The sequence below is a fragment of the Perognathus longimembris genome, chromosome 11 (genome assembly GCF_023159225.1).
Source record: "Perognathus longimembris pacificus isolate PPM17 chromosome 11, ASM2315922v1, whole genome shotgun sequence".
Classification (NCBI taxonomy): domain Eukaryota; kingdom Metazoa; phylum Chordata; class Mammalia; order Rodentia; family Heteromyidae; genus Perognathus; species Perognathus longimembris.
In genome coordinates this window covers 5,897,946-5,917,600 of record NC_063171.1, presented here as the reverse complement: position 1 = coordinate 5,917,600, position 19,655 = coordinate 5,897,946, and the positions used below count along the sequence as shown (strand labels likewise).

Here is a 19,655-nt window from a genome sequence, read left to right as displayed (position 1 = left end):
TGTTTTCTGTGTATGTGGTACTGGGGAATTGAACCCAGGGCTTCATGCATTTGAGGCGAGCACTCTTGCCACTAAGCCATATCCCCAGCCCTTTAGCCACTTTATAAAGCAGCAATTGGCTAGTGTAAATGGAGATACTATAGAATACTGCTTTTGTCTGTCCAGCACTTAATGAGTGGTGGTATGAGACAGCAAAGGAGCTAAAATGTGGTCCTCATAGGTTGAGGCCTAAAAGAGAGCCAGAGAAGAAACATAAAATTAAGGTGCCTCAGACATACATACATGTACACTCGCACACATGCACATACATTGTGGACATTTGGAGGAATTGGGTATTGTTTTTACCCAAGAAACTGATTTTTTTCTTCAAAATAGCCTTGAAATAATCTATTCTGTATTAGATTTTTAGGTAGGGTTACACAATGTTTTCCTACAAACAATACTACAATCAAGTTTCTTCTGCCCAGTTTCCTTATTAGTATGTTACCTTACACAATAAATGTTCAGTGAATAAAGTGTTGAACTAATGATCTTTGATTTGCATTTATTAATATTGGTAAAGCTTGTATTTGGGAAGTGAGTCTAGAGGCAGACTTAGTGTAATTCAAAGCACGCCAGCACACTTGGTGGTGCCTTTCCTGTTTCGTCAGCCGGTTCCCAGCAGGACAAGGTTGAAACATTGAGCTCAATCATGCTTCCTCGTTTGCTTGTTCTGAGTCCCTCGGTGGGACTGACTGGCTTACTGCTTCTTGTAGCTTGAGAATGCCCGGCTGTCCTCAGAGATGAATACTTCTACTGTCAACAGTGCCAGGGAAGAGCTGATGGAAAGTCGTATGCGGATTGAGAGCCTTTCCTCTCAACTGTCAAATCTACAGAAGGAGGTGAGCAGAATTGCAGTTATACTGGGAGCCCGTCCCCTGGGGGTTTACCCTCTTTGCCTGCCTGCTGTCATTGCTCTGCTTGCACTTTGCCTCCACAAGGGTTTTCATTCAGCTTTGTATGAGATCCTCTGAGCAGATACTGTTACTCCTAATGAACAGACTGTGTGGGTCTAAGGGCCTTGCTCGTTATCCACTGGCTTAGCCTGGCACCCAGGCTAACTGCCTGCTCTACCTGTCAGCCTCATCTCTATGGAGTGCTGGCCTCACTTTAAAAGTTTTGCTTTTTATTATTAATTAAAATTTTATTTTTTGTTATTATAAAGGTGATGTGCAGAGGGGTTACAATTTCATATGTCCGGTCACGAGTACATTTCTTTTTGGACACTTCCACCCTTCCCTCACTCTGCCAGGTTTCTCCCATCCCCACCCACAAGTTGTGTAGTTCATTTTCACCATAGTGTGCAGTGAGCACCATTGCTGCATTTGCTCACCCTCTGGCCCTCCATTTTCTCACGTTCTTTTTTAGTCATGCCTGGAAACCAGAATGAAGGCGTGCAGAAATTGTTTATGGGGCTGGGGATATGGCCTAGTGGCAAGAGTGCCTGCCTCATATACATGAGGCCCTGGGTTCGATTCCCCAGCACCACATATACAGAAAATGGCCAGAAGTGGCGCTGTGGCTCAAGAGGCAGAGTGCTAGCCTTGAGCAAAAAGAAGCCAGGGACAGTGCTCAGGCCCTGAGTCCAAGCCCCAGGACTGGCCCCCCCCCCCCAAAAAAAGAAAAGAAATTGTTTATGGGTGGTGTCTTTACACAGATTGTATGGTTATATGTGCTTAATGATTAGAGCCTTGGAAGTTTCATGAATTCTTCTTATTATAAGTCAGTGGCGTCAGTTGTTCACTGGCATACCTAAGTAGCCAGTGATTGCACTGCTTCCTGAGTTACTGAGCAGCTGCCGCACAGTATAACCCATCCGGATGGCCTGGGGGCGGACAGTGTGGTCAGGCCCAGGCATGGCTGCCAGGCACTACCACTAGAGGTACTCTCAGTGTGGCTGCTTGGGGCACACACACGATTCTGTAACTTCCTGCTTGCTGCAATTGCCTGGAAGTCATTTCAGCTTCTGTTTTCCTTAACAGAGAAAATTTTGTTTTGAGATTTCTTTTTCTTTTTCTTTTCCTTTTTTTTTTGGCCAGTCCTGGTGCTTGGACTCAGGGCCTGAGCACTGTCCCTGGCTTCTTTATGCTCAAGGCTAGCACTTAAGCTACAGCACCATTTCTGGCTTTTTCTATACATGTGGTGCTGAGGCATCAAACCCAGGGCTTCACTTAGGCGAGGCAAGCACTACCACTAGGCCATATTCCCATATTCATGTGAAATTTGAGATTTCACATGAGAACAAACTTCATGTTATTTTACTTTTGATTAGTCTTTCTTCATCTTTGCATTTTGTCATTTTATTTTTAGTTAAATAGTCCTCTAATGGAACAAGACGTTCTTATCTAAAAACAAAGTGAATTTCTAAACTAATTAATGAAATTAATATAGAAGCTTTTTTTCCCCTCAGTTCTGGGGCTTGGACTCAGGGCCTGAGCACTGTCCCTGGCTTCTTTTTGTTCAAGGCTAGCACTCTACCACTTGAGCCACAGTGCCACTTCTGGCTTTTTCTGTTTATGTGGTACTGAGGAATCAAACCCAGTGCTTCGTGCACACTAGGCAAGTACTCTTCTGCTAAGTCACATTCCCAACTTTTACACTGCCGGTTATGTATACCTCATTACTTGCAACCAAAGATTTTAAATTCGTTTAGAACTAGTTGCCCAGGCAGTATTTTGAAGTTTTCAAAATATTGGAGAAATTTGAAAAGCTTTCAAAACATTGGAAGCTGGGAGGATCTGTGTGTTAATTGGCTCAGGAGGAGACTGGTGCGTTGATGGCTTTCTGGAGGCTGCAGGCTCTGCTCGGGGTCCTTTTCTCCTCTCTGCTTCTCAGGTTCCCCCAGTACCTCACTCTCTGAAGAAGAGTTAGGGATTGAGCAGGGAATTTGTTTTCCTCTGCATCATCTGTCTTACTTAGTCTTTCGGGGATGCTATCGTTAAGTATCAGACTTAGATACCTATAAAGAATGGGGATTCCTTCTTAAAATTCAGAAGGCGGGGAAGGCCAGGCTTAGTACTAGCTGAGCGAGTGGGCGAGGATGTTGTAAGGACTGCTCATTTCTGGTTCTTTGTCTTGGCGTGTAGTGTGAGAGAGTTGATGGACTCAGTTTTTGAGATTGCTAATTCCAGGCAAGAGTTCTCTTATTTTGTTTGCTTACTTTTTTTTGGCCAGTCCTGGGCTTGGACTCAGGGCCTGAGCACTGTCCCTGGCTTCTTTTTACTCAAGGCTAGCACTCTGCCACTTGAGCCACAGCGACACTTCTGGCCATTTTTTGTATATCTGGTGCTGGGGAATTGAACCCAGGGCCTCATGTATACGAGGCAAGCACTCTTGCCACTAGGCCATATCCCCAGCCCTGTTTGCTTACTTTTTGAGGGTGGGCAGAACTCAGAGCCTCGTGCTTTTGATTTCCTTTTTTGCTCAAGGTTGATGCTCTACCACTTGAGCCACACCTCTGCTTGCAGCTTTTTGCTGATTCATTGGAGATACAAGTCTTTCTAACAGACTTTACTGCTTAGGCTTCAAACCACAGTCCCCAGATCTCAACCTCCTGAATTGCTGGAATTACAGCCTTCTTACCACCAAGGGCCTGCTCCTAATTCTGTCACACTGGATGTGGAAATTCCCACATATGGATCTTCACACCACAGCACTGTCTGAATGAACACTGTCCCGAAGGACATCTGCTCTTAGGCTGAGTTGATTCTAACCTGATACCTTATTTCTCCATTTGTTTGTATTCATTACTGGCAGCAGATTTTGTGGCAGAGGATGTATTTTGATAAATATTTTCATCAGATCTCAGCCTTCTGAGTAGCTAGGATTACAGGCATGAACCACCAGCTGTCAGTTTAGATTTCCTTTTCCTGGATCTGAATAGATTGTTGTTGAGTCATTAGTTTCGTCAAAGTACATGTTTGGCCATAAGAGTTTCCTTTTGGCTGTATGAGTAACGTGGACAGTGTTTGTCTCCGGGTTTAGTAGAAATCCCACCTTGCAGCACTGTAGAAAATGTCAAGTGAATATGTGGATTGGAATGCATGCTTGAGATTAGAAGTTCACCCAGGAGGGCTACATTTGCCTTGTTCTTCAGTGACAGGTTACAGCATCTGTAGCACTGCTGACTGCTCCTCTAACAGCTATACTAGAGGCCTGCATGCAGTGCAGCTATTTGGAAATAAACCAGTATTATGTCCAGACTATAAAAGCAAAGTAAACAAACATCCAGGATCATTTGAAGTCATTCATAAAATGTGAGTCCTGAGGACCTCAGGGTTCATCTAGTTGGACCTCTTCATTATGTTACATAAATGTGGACTCTGGTTTCATGAGTTTGGCTCTATCTAGCTGGGCCAGTCTCATAGAGAAGGTGGGCAGCTCTGTTGTTCATATTTCACTTTACACACCAAGCCTAATTGTAACTATGAAAGTTACAATGCAAAACGATAGAGTAGTTTCAGCATTGTTACTTGAAGAGCCCATGTCTTCAAAAGGGAGACACTGGCCTTTGTGCATCTCAGAGGTTTCCTCAGAATCTTGAACCATCATGCCCTGCAGATCTGCCCACGGCCCAATTCTTGTCTTCTGACTCCTGTGCATGAAATAGTGAAGAGAAGGCATGTTGCTTAGATTAGCACGGGAAATAGATTCCAACCCATAGTGTGGTTTTTGCAAATACAGCTTAGTGCAAGTTTTCGGAGATTCAAGGACTTCTTATTTTTTCTGCTGGGACTTACACTCAGGGTCTGGGTGCTGACGCTTTTTATATTTGAGGTTGGTGCTCTTGAGCACATGAGCTACAGTTCTACTTCCAGCTTTTTTTGTTGTGGTTAATTGGAGATAGGAGTCTCGTGGACTTCATTGCTGCTGGCTTTGAACCACATTTCTTATATCTTAGTCTCCTGTGTACAACAAGCGTTTGGCACTAGTGCCCAGCTCACAAGGGCTGTTTTTACCATTTATAATAGGTTGAGGGGAGTGCCTGTTGCCAGCGTGGAATGTCAGATGTGGCTTTTGAATTTTAAATAATTGTTTATAATTCTTCATGATAGCCTTTATTTTGGCCCAATTTTAGATATCCCCCAAATCCAGAACTACAGTCTAGTTTTCATATCCCATTGCTAACACTGTTACCATGTTGAACACTGGTCAAAAGGTAGAGACCAACAGTGCTCCCTCCCTGTTAGCTCGTTACTCTGTTGCCCTCTCTGTGTTCCAGGGTAGACAGATCCCCTTGACTCCCTGCTCTGGTCCATCTCGGCCATCCCATGCTTTTTGAGACCTTGAGTGTGGAGGGCTGGCCAGGCCCATAGATCTCTCTGATCTGAGTTTGCTGGGGCTTTTCACCTGGTCAGGCTGGGCCTGGTTGTTTTAAGTGACTGCTTGCCACATCTCATCTTCAACTACACAAGGATCATTGTTGGTCCTGTGGTGTTCTTGCATGATGTTTGTGGTCTCCACTGTCAAGAGAATTAGAGGTTTTCTTCCTTTATAGTCTTTCCTGGGCGCAGTCAGTTGAGAGTACCCTCGAGTGTGAAAGGCAAGACGCAGGCTGCATGTCTTAGAAGTGATCTGCACTCCCTGATCGAGATTCTGCAAGGATTCCTTGTCTTACTTGTCTTTTAACATCCATGTGGACTTTGGGATGTGTGTTCCATGTTTCAGATTATAATCCAGTCCTGTTTCATTGCTCTGCCTGCCTGACCTGGCGCTGGTGTTTGAGGTCCACTGCTTTGACCTCAGGGGCCATGAGGTGCCGGGTCTTGTGGTGTATTTTCCTGGCCTCTACCCTAGAATCACTTCCTGCTTTCTTTTTGTTTCTGAGGATTATTGGGACAAAGGGTCTTTTGCTACATAGCCCAGGTAGACCTGGAACTCTTGGTTCTCCTGCCCTCAGCCTTCCGCGTGCTGGGATTTTCTTAGGCCCGGCTACTCATCCCTTTCCTTCAAGAACTAAGGCCCTTGTTTTTGTTGGATACCGACATGCAGAAGTAAGACCTGGGTGCTGACGTCCTGCGGTGTCACTGCTTCTCCACCCACCTTATGGACAAAGCTAGGTGATTTATGTATGAATGCTAACGTGTATATACACAGCTACAATTGATTTTATCTCTGCATATTTTTATTAAGCTAAACATGAGTTTATTCAGATATATGACTTGACTTGAATACTACAGGATTTGTTTCCAGCTGACTTTGTTGGTGATAGGGAACTTTGTCTCTGAGATTGAGAACATTGCTTTCTACCATCCATGTTACTTCTTTACAGAGCCTCATTTACATGCTTAAAATAGCTTCTGGAGTTTGCACCTGAACAAACCCCTATGAGTGATGACTTTGCTGACAGGATACAGTACTTGTTACAGAGTACGACCTCTTTAATCTTGAGCAGAATGAATTCTGTCATAGAGAAACATAAAATAATTACCTAGTGAGCTAAAAGGTTTTCAAGATGAACTATTTGGTTGTGTAACTTACTTGTTTTTTACTTTTTGTACCAAACATGAAGTTTCTATATTTTCAGTAGTATTTTGCAAATCACCCTCTACTATGTCCTTGGTGGGCTAATCAAGAGTGGGGTGGGCAGCATCTTAGTCATCAAAAGGTATTGTAGCATATTCCATGTAATAAATAGAACTCTTTGCGACCTGCTGGTCTAAAGCTTGAACTCAGGGCCTGGGCTCTGTCCCTGTGCCTCTTTGTGCTCAAGGTTAGTGCCTCTCCCACATGAGTTATAACACCACTTCTGGGTTTCTTTTCTTTTCTTTTTTTGCCAGTCCTGGGCCTTGGACTCAGGGCCTGAGCACTGTCCCTGGCTTCTTTTTGCTCAAGGCTAGCACTCTGCCACTTGAGCCACAGCATTACTTCTGGCCTTTTCTATATATGTGGTGCTGGGGAATCGAACCCAGGGCTTCATGTATACAAGGCAAGCACTCTTGCTACTAGGCCATATTCCCAGCCCCTGGGTTTTTTTCTGTGTGATTTATTGGAGATAAGAGATTCATGGACTTCCCTTCCCTGGGCTGGCTTTGAGCCATGATCCTTAGATCTCAGCCTCCTGCGTAGCTAGGATTATTCATGTGAGCTACCAGCTCCCAATTAAAAACATTTTTTTAAAGCAGTTTTGGTTTATAGTTTCTGAAAATCAAGACCTCTTGAATTGAAGGAATTAGAGATTGCATCGGGCTGTTCATTCTCTCCTGCTCAGACAGTGGTTTAAAATAGAGCTGCTTTGTGCTAATGTTGGAATTTCCTAGAAAGTAAATGCGTGTATTTGAATCTGAAGTCTAGAGCATGTTTGGAAAGGATTCAAGAATTGGAGGACATGCTTGCTAAAGAAAGAGACAACTCTCGGCGCATGCTGTCTGATAAGGAGAGAGAGATGGCGGAAATCAGGGAGCAGATGCAGCAGCAGCTGAACGACTACGAGCAGCTGCTAGACGTGAAGCTGGCCCTGGACATGGAGATCAGCGCCTACAGGAAGCTCCTGGAGGGCGAGGAGGAGAGGTATGCAGCTCTGGGCACTTGACTCTTCACAAGGAGTGATCATCAAACATTTTCTTTTTAAATCATAAGGCAACTTTAAATTGGTGGTCATTTCTATATGAATAGAGTAACAGATTGTATTTGTACTCACGTAGAAAATGGTTGATGAAAGAAGCCATAGTATGATGATAATTATTAGTTTTAATGTTGGGCACTGTTGGGATTGGCTCTTTCCCTTCAGGTTATCAGTGGTGTGGCAGCTTACTATGTTGTAGAGTACCAGATTTACTGAAAACAGCATTTCAAATCTGGTTAGTCTATGGCTTCTGGTTTATGATTTGCTTTGCTTTGTTGTGGTTTGTTTTTGTGACAGTGTCTTGTATAGGCAGGCTGGGCTTCATCTTGCTAACTCATGCATTTTGTCTTTAACTCTGTTCCTGTGTCATACTTCCTTAGTGCTGGGATTACAGGTATGTAGCACAGTGCTAAACAAACAGTACCTGAATCTTAACTCTTCTCAGGAAAGAGGAACAAAGAGAATGTGCTTTTAAGTTAAGAAGCCATTCATTTTCAGTAATGATAGCCGTTCTGAGTAGTGATTATACTGATGGAGCAGATGAGGTGGTTCCCAGTTCCAAGCTTCTTTCTTTATGGTTATACCGCTTTTTCATGGAGGAAAAAAAAAAGTCAAATTATGATTATTTTTCAGACAAAATTGATGGTGGATATCTTAATATAGAAAGTATGATCTTAGTTAAGCTGCTTACTAGCATTGCTTAATGTCTTGCTTTAGAAATGTCTGTAGGCTAGACGCTGGTGGCTCATGCTTGTAATCCTAGCTACTCAGGGGGCTGAGATCTGAGGATCACGGTGCAACGCCAACCTGAGCAGAAAAGTCTGTGACACTCCCGTTTCCAATAAGCCACTTAGAAAAAGCTGGAAGTGGAACTGTGACTCAAGTGGTCGAGCACTAGACTTGAGCACAAAGAGGCTCAGGGAACAGAGCCCAGGCCCCAAGTTCAAGCCCCATGACCAACAAAACAAACAGAAAGAAAATATCTGTGTAGGATCTTGGGATTTTTTTTTAAGTTAAGGATATGCATTTATTTTACCTAAATGGGATATCTTCATTTTCCCCTTCCAGATTGAAGCTCTCTCCCAGCCCTTCTTCGCGGGTGACAGTGTCCCGCGCATCATCCAGCCGCAGCGTCCGTACCACTCGAGGGAAGCGGAAGCGGGTGGACGTGGAGGAGTCGGAGGCCAGCAGCAGTGTCAGCATCTCCCACTCTGCCTTCGCCACTGGCAGTGTATGCATCGAGGAGATTGATGTTGATGGGAAGTTCATCCGCTTGAAGAACACATCAGAGCAGGTGAGGGGAGAGGTCTTCTGCCTCCAGCAGGTCCTGGCCAGTGCCAGGCCATTGTGCAGTTGTAAAATACTTCCCAACTCTGATTAGTATATCAATTACCAGGGCATTGGTACAATTGCTTTTTATTGATAGTAAAACTTACTGTCTATGCTTTTTTCCTTAGGCTTACCAAATTAAACAAAAAAAGTACTAGCCATTCCCGAAATGCTTCTTGGACATTGACTTCTTCCTTTTAAGTCTTTGCTGTATTAACCACTGTTTTGAGTGACTTTTTTTTTTTTTTTTTTTTTTGGCCAGTCCTGGGACTTGGGCTTTCCCTGGCACTCTGCCTCTTGAGCCACAGTGACACTTCCGGCTTTTCTGTATATGTGGTGCTGAGGAATGGAACCCAGGGCTTCATGCATGCTAGGCAAGCACTCTATCACTAAGCCACAGTCCCAGCCCCTCTTTTGAGTGACTTTTAAAAAATTGTGTAGAAGAAAGCCAGGTTTTGGTAACTTAGGCCTGTCACTCTAACTAGTGGAGACGGATACCTGAGGATCTCAGTTCAAAGCCAGCATGGGCAGAAAAGTCCACAAGACTCTTACCCCAATGACCAGCTAAAAGCCACAAGTGGAGGTATGGCTCAAGTGGTAGAACACCATCCGTGAATAGAAAAGTCAAGTGACAACATGAGGCTCTGAGTTCAAGCTTCCGTACCAGCACCAAAAATAAAACACTACAAGTGATACAACTTCCCAGACTTAACATGCCATGTTAACCATAAGACCAACTAGTAAGTCATTTGATTTTAAAAAGTACTTTATTAACCACTTGACATGTGTCTATTTACTTCAGTATATAGAGTATTGCAAGAAAAACAAAACAGTATAGTAAGAGTTCAGAATCTTAGGCAACACTTGACCTCAGAAAGTTTTGGCAACTTTTCCTTAAGAAATTTTTCTTTCTTTTTTTTTATAAACTTGTCTTTCTTGCTTTGATGCCAACTTGTTTCTCAACTCTCAGTCTAGAATAAAAACATAATTTATACAGAAAAATAATCTTTTATTGTGATTCATCAGTCTTCCAGGAATAAAGATTTCCCTACTGCTTTTTAACTAAATTTATGAAATAATAGTTCAAATTCAAATAGGCTGAGGAAGGAGTGAAGAATGTGGTTTCAAGCTTCCTTCGTTAAACTATATATGGAGTCCAGGGCATTTTGTCACAGTGACTTCCCAAGGACCACTTACTGTCTTTGCCCAGATCCCCTGGTCCTTTCACAGATTTGTGCAAGGATTTTGCTAGGATTGGGGGAAATGGTGGCTGCTTTTCTACAGCTGTTATGAAAGCAAGAACTAAGCTCAAACTTAAATATGTTGAAGAGCATTTTCTTTAAATAACTGAACAAACGATAATGGTTTGATTCACCTCAAAAATAGCACAAAGCCCCATTGTAGAATAATTTGGCCATGCAAACATAAAATATTCATAGGAGAGGTTTCTGAGGTTGAAAGTGAGGTCTTCAGGAGCTCCTGGTTGCACTGTGAACGTGTGAGGTGGTGCTGGAGGAAAGGAATCCACAAGGTCTGGGGCTTGTGTGCAGAGTTTGCCAAAAATTGTGGAAATGACTCTGCAGCAGCTATTAAACAAATTATAGGTACATAATTTGAATAATCAGTTAATACCCTAGTTCTGATCCTAAAGAGACTAGGCCCTGTGGGGCCTTTGTCACAGGGTTAAAAGTTCAGAACGAAACCCAGTGCTTGTGGCTCACATCTGTAATCCTAGCTACTCAGGGGGCTGAGGTCTGAATATTCCTACCAGCCTTGGTAGGAAAGTCTGTGAGACTCTTATCTAATTAACCACTAAAAAGCTGGAAGTGGAGCTGTGGTTCAAGTGTGGTGGAGTGCTAACATTGAGCACAAAAGCTCAGGGACAGCACCTAAGCTTTGTTCAATCCCTACCTCCCTCCCCCCAAAAGACTATAAAGGATACAGGTGTTGGGTTATTTTGTGATTTTTCTATATATTACAGTAACTTTGTTATCATTTGTTTTGTGAATAGGATCAACCAATGGGAGGATGGGAGATGATCAGAAAAATCGGAGACACATCAGTCAGTTACAAATATACCTCAAGATACGTGCTGAAAGCTGGCCAGACAGTTACGGTAGGCGGTTTCTTCACCACTGAATTTCATTTCCTTTGTGTTAAGTAGCAGATCAACATTTCAGCAAAGATAGTGAGTGGGCCGGGTTTGGTGCTGCACATATGTGGTTACCATACTTGGGACCAGAAGCAGAGAATCAAGTTCTAAGACCAGCCTCCAAGACCAACTCCAAAAAGAGAGTAGAGAAGACCATTTTACAAATGGGTATATAAACATCTTTGACAATATTAGGGCATTGTAATACAAGTACTAATAAAACTTTAAAAGTTTTCTTATCGGGAGTAGTTAAAGAATTGATCTTTGAGTTCTTTTTGTTGTCTCTTCTAAGAAATAAAATTGACTTTCCACACTGGTTATTAGTACCTCACATTTTAGAGAAGTGTTCATTGATGTGCAAACAACTGATTGCTTTGCCTTTTTTCTTGGTGCTGGTACTGGGACTTGGACTCAGGGCCTTGCTCTCTCACTTGACATTTTTGTTCAAAGGTACCCTCTACCATTTGAGCCACACTTCTGCTTCTAGCATTTTGCTTTTAAATTGGAGATAAGTCTTAGCCAGTTTTGTGCCTAGGCTGGCCTTGAACTGCAATCCTCCGATCTCAGCCTTCTGAGTAGCTAGGATTACAGGTGTGAGCCACCGCTTAACTTTTCCTTAATTAGTAGATTCATGAAACTCGAAGATATATAAGTTTTGATAAAAAGCTAAAGAAGGCACCATTTTCCTGCCTCAGGCAGTTAATAAAATGGCTGGTGCTAGTGTGTGCAGGAATTCAGGTCTTCCAGGAGTTGGGTTTGTGTACTGACAGCCTTTCTCTTCCAGATTTGGGCTGCTAACGCTGGTGTCTCAGCCAGCCCTCCCACTGACCTCATCTGGAAGAACCAGAACTCCTGGGGCACTGGTGAAGATGTGAGAGTTATACTGAAGAATTCTCAGGGAGAGGTATGGTCACCCTACTGGAACCACGGCAGTGTCCGTGTCACCAGAGAGTCCAGCTTTGGGAATGGTCAGTGAAATGTGATGCGTGGTGAGAGATGCTTGAGAGTTTCAATCAAGATGGTGAGATAGTCATGGACAGTTTGTAGGAGATGAGAAGGGAGATTTACACCCTAGGAAATGGACATCCCTAGGGATAAGAGCAAGGAATGTAGAGAGCAGAAGGTGCAGCTTGGGCAGCAGGAAGAAAGCAGGGGGGGCGTGGTGCGGGCAGCTGGAGGGCGAGTGGGAAAGGTCCACCCAGCAGTCAGGAGGAAAGTCTCGGCCCTAGCCGCAGCTGCTTCCTTCCTCATGTGGTGCTTGTCAGGTTGCTTGCTCAGTACAAGTGCCAACACCCAAGGTTCGTTCTTCATTGGTGGATACACTGGTTACTGGTGGATACATTAGTTTGAAAGTCAGATCTGGACCTTCGCTTTAGTACATGGAATATAGCTTATGGAACAGGAGGTGTTTGTAGAGGAAGTCTCGTGCCTGGCCCTCTTACCTCTTCCCCTAGTGTTCCCACTGCTCTGTAGAAGGAAGCAGGCTGCTGTCTGGCCAGTGAGGGGTACCCGGGTCTCAGACTGGAGTGATAGGGCATTGAACTACCATTGCAGATTCTACTACAGTTATGTGAGATTTTGGGGGTCATTTTATCTGGGCGAAGTCACCTCTAAACATAAGCTAGGCTTTGAAGGTGGGTGCGGTTTACAGGCTGGCAGGAATTCACAGACTTCCAGATCACCTCCTGTCCCCTGAAGCCCTTTCTCACTTGCTGCCTTGGGAGTCCTGCCCACCTGTGGTTGGTGCTCTGCTCAAGTGCAGTCCCCCTGCCCGCCAAAACCAGCATACTATGTCTCAAAACGTTGTTGGAGGTAGTGCTGTGCTGTGCTCCTGGAGCCCTGCTGGGGAGGTCAGATGACACAGGTTGCTTGTGAGCCCTGGGGTGGAGTCACCCAGGGCCCCTGCTCATCTTTGGAGGCTGCGTGTGATGCTGTAACTACTGTCTTGACAGGACGGACATACACCTTGAAGCACTACTAGTCAACTTTAATTTTTTAAAATAGATTTTTGCCTTGCCTGGGGTATTGGAAGTTTTAGAAAACACAAGATCTTAGAAAAAAAAAGAGAAGAAAACACAATTAAGATGGCATTGAAATAATGGTCCTAGTACAGAAAGGGAGAATCCTATCCTTAGTTTTCTGTGAGATGAAAATAAAGCATTTCTCCATACTTTCCAGAAGAGATAACCGAAACTGTATAGATGGTTATTTGTGTATATATATAGACATCATGTGTAATATACAGACAGTTGACTCAACCATCAACCACAAAAATGGTACACATGCTTAGCTTTCCGAGGTGTAGCTTCTTTCCTGTGGCGGACGTGAGGCCTGGCCATATTACTGAACACAGTGAAGACGTGAGCGCGTGCGCTACCGAGGTGATGTGTGTCCCAGACCTAACGAGTGGCTGGCCAACTTTGTGTTTCCTAGGGCCAGAGAGGCTTGCCCTATCTTTCAGGGTACATGGTTAGCTTTAGGTGCCTTGCTGAGAAACCTTTTGGGATCTGTTAGTGTTTTGACTGGTAACAAGTTTCTGGGATAAGCCTCCTGAAAACATTTTAGCTCTATTTTTTTTAATCTAGATTTTTTTTTTTTTTTTTTTTTTTGGCCAGTCCTAGGCCGTGAACTCAGGGCCTGAGCACTGTCCCTGGCTTGTTTTTGCTCAAGATTAGCACTCTGCCACTTGAGCCACAGCGCCACTTCTGGCCATTTTCTGTATATGTGGTGCTGAGGAATCGAACCCAGGGCCTCATGTATACGAGGCAAGCACTCTACCACTAGGCCATATCCCCAGCCCCTTAATCTAGATTTTGACTCATTTTCCATGCAGGCTTTCTGAACTCAATATATTGGTTTTTAAATTTTTTTAAATGAAAAGTTCTTAGCAAGCAGGGTCACACGGCAAGTAGTTAGGTTAAAGCAATTCATAATGAATAAGTTGGGAGCATTGCGGTTTGCTGAGCTGCCCTCCGCTCTAATGGCGTTGAGTTGCAGCATGAGTTGTGAGCCAGCACTGCACAAGGTCAGTCCCTGTCCCCAGCTGCTGCGCCTGAATCGGAGGAGCCAAGAGTTCCTCGCTCTTCCTTCACAGCTGGAGGCAGTTGAGGAAGGCTGTGTGCTGTCCGAGCTTTGTGAGCTTTTTTCTGTTGATACCTTGGTTCATAGACTTCGTATTGAAGGAAATCATGCTTTTAAACTTAGGTTAAAATAGACTTAGGAAATCCTTGCATTTGTGAAGAATTGCAGTTTCTGGCTGGGAAACTCCATGTATGCGGCCTCTCCTCCTCTGCCCAATTCTGCAGCAGTACTGGAAATTACTGGGGCCTGGAGGACTGATTGGAAGGCAGCCTGGGCAAAGAGGTCTGCAAGACTCCTTCCTTCTCCAATGAATCAGCAGAAAGCCAGGAGTTCAAGCCCCAGTCCTGCCCCCCGTCCCTCAAATCCATATATCAGATCTTCACCTGCACAATATGTCCATGGACCTATTTCACATTGGAGCGCCATTTCTATGGCTCTGTGTTCTGGGCCTCTTCCTCTCCATTTTAATCTTGCCATGCTGTTCAGTTGCAGATTGTGCTCTGCTGTGGCGCATCCTCAGGGTGGATGTGGGCTGGAGCCGATGTCTGTGGAACATGTCTCCTGGGCGCATGCTCAGTGCGTGCCAGCCCACGCGTGTCAGCACTGCAGGGCCGCCATCTGCATTCCGGCCTTCAGAAGCCATGGAAGGGCTGCTGTGTGCCTCCCCTAGCAGGCGGTGGAGATCAATTGTGTGCAAAGCACATATGCTCATAATTAGTGCTAATCCACTTTGCAGAGCTGCCCACCTCTGAAGCAGTGAGGGGAGCTGTCCTTCCCAGCTTGCTCCTCCATCCCACCACCACCCATGGCCTCCGATTGCCACCGCTGGCTGCCTGCGTCCTTTCATTTCGCGTTTATGTCGTGCCTTCTCTTTGCTAGGAGCTAAGATCTTTAAGCCAAAATCATGTTGAGTTTTATAAAGAATTTAGTGTAGGAAATCATTTCTACAGAAAGAATTCTTCAGAAACAGTGGGATAAAAGCATTGGAAACTTCTCAGTGGGCATTTCAAATTGGAGACTAGCAGCACCCCTGCAGGGAAAATGGACTGCTGCTAATTATGCAAAAGTTCTTGTTCTGTAGCTAAAGCTTCTAGGGAAGTGGCTTTAAAGATAGATATCCCTAATGTAGGAATGCTATTTATTTGTTAAGCAAAGAAGGGTCCCTCAGGCTGAAGCCTGGGGGTTTCAAGTCTTGAGCATATCCAAGTTTTGAATGTAAGCTGTCTTGGTTTTTAGGAGGTTGCTCAAAGAAGCACAGTTTTTAAAACAACGGTGCCTGAAGAGGAAGAAGAAGAGGAAGAACCAGTGGCAGTGGCTGCTGAGGAAGAATTTTTCCACCAGCAGGTATTTTTATTATTATTTTTGTACGAAGACTCCCTTAACCTGTTACTTAATGAACCAGAGCAGTGGTCTGCTCTGGGATTTCCCAGTTAACAATAAAGGGAACGAACACTTTTAGGACGTTAGCAGAAAATGCTAGCATTAACACCCCCCACCCCCCAGGTAAATGGCCAGGTATGTGGAGCAGCACATCTATAATCCCAGCTGTCTTGGAGGCAGAGATCAGATTGTGGTTTGACTTAAGCCCAGACAAAAAGTAAGATTCTTTCAATGAACAAGCCCAGTGTGATGTTTGCAATCCCCAGCTACTTGGGAGTCATTGATGGATGCCGCAGCACCCTATCTGAAAAAGCAGAAACTGTAGGGGAGGATTCAAGGGATGGAGTATTTAAGGCCTCTACATTCAAACCTCAGCTCCTCCTTCCTCCCCCAAATGTATCTTTTTTTTTTTTTGCCAGTCCTGGGCCTTGGACTCAAGACCTGAGCACTGTTCCTGGCTTCTTTTTGCTAAAGGCTAGCACTCTGCCACTTGAGCCACAGCGCCACTTCTGGCCATTTTCTATATATGTGGTGCTGGGGAATTGAACCCAGGGCTTCATGTATACGAGGCAAACACTCTTGCCACTAGGCCATATCCCTAGCCCAAATATATGGTTTGAATTGCATACTTTAACATTTGGAAAACTTGAGATCACTAAATCAGAACAAGCCTTTGCATATAAACTGTATGAGCAGGTAATACTCAGCTTCAGTGTGAAACAAAATCCCTGCTATATTAAGTTTCTAATCAATATCTAATTGCAAGATAGATTTTAGCTGATGCCTGGGCTTTTGAGAGCCCTTGAAATAAAGAAACTCCAAATTTTGTTTTAATTAATTGGATTAGAATTACTAATAACTAATGAGCCTTCAATGTATGCCTTATTCCAACTGTTTGCATGTGATCCCTAATCAGTTCCTCACCTGACCCTGATAGATTTGTCTCCATGTCGTCAGCTGGATGCACTGCACTGAGTTCGCTTTCCTCTTTAGCTTCAGCTCCACTCTAAGCCGCCTTCCCTCCATGCCTGACCTGGCCAACCACCACTCCAGGCGGCCCACACACAGGGCGATTTTACCTTGATACCTTCACATACATTTGGGAGGTGTAGTTATGGGTAGATAGTTTACCACTAGGCTTTTGCTAGAAGCAAGTACAGAATCTCCTTCTCGCCCTTGCTGGACACGCCATCCTGAGCAGCAGTCAGACATCATGTTGCATTAAGTGGTCTACAGGAATTTCCGCAGGGCAGATTCTGGGAGGCTCAAGTGCCAGCATATTGGAAAGCAAGTCTAGGGAGGAGTGCTTGTGTAACAGTGGGAATGATGGAGACTATTTAGGCATTGGAATACAGTGATGGTCTTGTGTGGCTACAATATTAACAAACCACTCCAAGCTCAGCTTAAAAGCAGCAGTCTCTTTCTTGCCTTAAGACAGAAGTCCATCAGATGCTTGCCTTGAGCCACAAGCTTGGCTGTGGCTAGATCCTGAGGTCTCATGTTGTGTGGCTCCTTATGATTTAAGTCAGTTAGACCAGGCTGGTTACAATGTGGCAGCTGGCCCAGAGAATTAAGGGGGTGGGGGCACAAGGCCTCTTGTATGATTCTTTTTTTTTTTTTTTTTTTTTGCCAGTCCTGGGGCTTGGACTCAGGACCTGAGCACTGTCCCTGGCTTCTTTTTGCTCAAGGCTAGCACTCTGCCACTAGAGCTACAGTGCCACCTCTGGCTGTTTTCTGTGTATGTGGTGCTGAGGAATCGAACCCAGGGCTTCATGTTTATGAGGCAAGCACTCTTGCCATTAGGCCATATTCCCAGCCACAAGGTCTCTTAAGGTCTAGGCCGGGAGTTAATAGTGTATCTTCAATTCACATCCTCTCAAAGTAAGCCTCGGCCAGCAAGCTTCCAGGTGAGGGTTAGCAGTCTCTGCTTCACGATGGAGAAGTGCCAGAGGCCTTGCGAGGAGCTCATGGATGTTACTGTCTCTGTGTAGTGGTGCCTCTGGGTTCTAGGAGCATGCTCCCCCATGGGCCCACATCCGTGCCCTCTTGTGGTGGGGAAGATGTGAGGGAGGATGGGTTAAGATGTGATGGCTGGTTTTCTGTCCATCCCAGTTGCCTTAACCCCATTGGTGCTAGAAATAAGGCTGAAAGGTTAGCTGAGAGATGAGATTGACACCATAAGTCTAGAAGGCCACCAGTCCAAGTGAAAAGATGTTTTGGTGGTCTTCAGAGACTCCGTTTAGTCCAGTCAGTGCCCCGAGAGTCATGTAGCACTCATGATAAGGAATGGTGGGTCACAAAGGAGCGGATGGGAGAGGCACTCGTGCTGGTTGTAGACACTGAGGGTGTCCAGCAAGCCAGCTGGCTAGCTGAGTTCTCCAATATTATCGAGCAATGGTTTTCAACTGCATGTGATTGATATCAAAATGACAGAGACATCCCTTTCCCAGTTAATTTACTTAATCTAGCGATCCAGCTCAGATTTTTAAACAAATCCACCATACCACAGCTAGGTAGGCAGCATTGCCCAAGAGCTGTGGGAGTGCTGTGGGAAGGAGTGGTTTTGAGAAGGTTGGGAAGGACAGGAGAGACGCCTCGAGGGGCTGTTTGAGGCGGGTGATTGTGGCAACATCTGGCTTGGTGTTAGCACTAACTTTCCTCTCTTACCTCAGGGAGCCCCAAGAGCATCCAATAGAAGCTGTGCGATTATGTGAGCGTGTGAGCCCACCGACTTTCTGACAGAGGATGGCGATCCTTACCCATGCGCAGTGCGAGCCTTCTCAAAGCACAGAGTATTTTTATATTTCCTTTATGTGAATTTTAAAGCTGCGAATCTGATGGCCTTAATTTCCTTTTCCACACTGAAAGTTTTGTAAAAGCACCATGTCCATATACCTTGTTGCAAGATGTGAATTCTGGACACTGAACTCACTAATGTACTGTTTGTAATGGTTTCCTTGTTGTTGTTTTTTTTTTTTTAATACATTTTCATTTTGGGGCTTTTTTTTTGCATTTTTATATGCGTATATATAAATTTCTTCCCAGTTATTAGGAGAATGGGTGAGGAGGGTAAATAACCACTGTGTGTCTGGGTATACTTGGAGATTGCTCATCTAGAATAGCAATCTGCTCTGATTATTCTCTGCTTTATTAGAAATGGTGCTGGGAGGGAGAGGGAGGCATTTTTCACTATATTGAACTTTTATACTGAATTTTTTTTGTAATACACAATCAAGATTACAATTTTTTTTAATAGAAAACAGAAGAAAAATTTTCTAAGAGGGCAATATTAATCATCATGTGAGCACTCTGGATGAAGGATTCCGCAAACCTGTTTTCCGGTCACTTCTCTTAGATTCTTAATTCATGAAAGGAATGGGAGTGGGGGGAGGGGGGAGGGTTTCTCTTAAAATGCATTAGTTGTGTTTTTTAAGATAGCATAACATGCTTAAATTTCTTATGTGACATTAACAATAAAAAAGATGTTTTAATATGAATTTACTGTTGGTGTCTATATGTGTGCTTTGGGGTTTGCATTCAAGGCCTAAGCACTGCCCTTGAGTTTTTGTGCTCAAGGCTTGTGCTCTGCCACTTGAGCCAGAGCTCCACTTTGAGTCTTTTTGGTAGTTAATTGGAAATAAGAGTTTCTTGGGCTTTCTACCTGGGCTGGCATTGAACTTTTCATCAGATTTCAGCTTTTTGAATAGCTTAGGATGAGAGGCATGGCCACTGATGTCAACTTACTGGCTTTTTGTTGCTTGTCCTGGGGCTTGAACTCAGGGTTCTGTTCTTGAGCCTTTCTGTACTCAGGGCTGGCACTCTACCATTTGAGCCACAGCACCACTTCTGGCTTTTTCTGAGTAGTTCATTGGAGATAAAAGTCGCACAGACTTTCTTGCCTGTGCTGGCTTTGAATGATTATCCTCAGATCTCAGCCTCCCGAGTAGCTAGGATTATAGGTGTAAGCCACCAACCCTTCTTACCTCCCTCTTGTTTTTTTTTTTTTAAAGAAAACACTTTAAAAACAGTTTATGAGAGAAGGAAAATGTTTCAGGCTTGCCAGGCACCTGTGGCTCACACTTGCCATCCTAGATACTCAGGAGGCTGAGA

At 44.3% G+C, this 19,655-nt stretch overlaps 1 protein-coding gene across 1 annotated transcript in view; it reads left to right on the top strand.

The window, feature by feature from the left end:
* Positions 1-19,040, top strand: part of Lmnb1 (lamin B1) — a 45,967-nt gene extending 26,927 nt beyond the window's left edge. The window contains exons 5-11 of the mRNA XM_048357130.1: positions 756-881; positions 7,328-7,548; positions 8,672-8,897; positions 10,944-11,048; positions 11,869-11,988; positions 15,402-15,509; positions 18,218-19,040. Of these exons, the coding sequence (XP_048213087.1) occupies positions 756-881; positions 7,328-7,548; positions 8,672-8,897; positions 10,944-11,048; positions 11,869-11,988; positions 15,402-15,509; positions 18,218-18,259 (948 nt within the window). The 3' untranslated portion in view covers positions 18,260-19,040. The remainder of the gene's footprint in view (positions 1-755; positions 882-7,327; positions 7,549-8,671; positions 8,898-10,943; positions 11,049-11,868; positions 11,989-15,401; positions 15,510-18,217) is intronic.
* Positions 19,041-19,655: the final 615 nt, after the last annotated feature.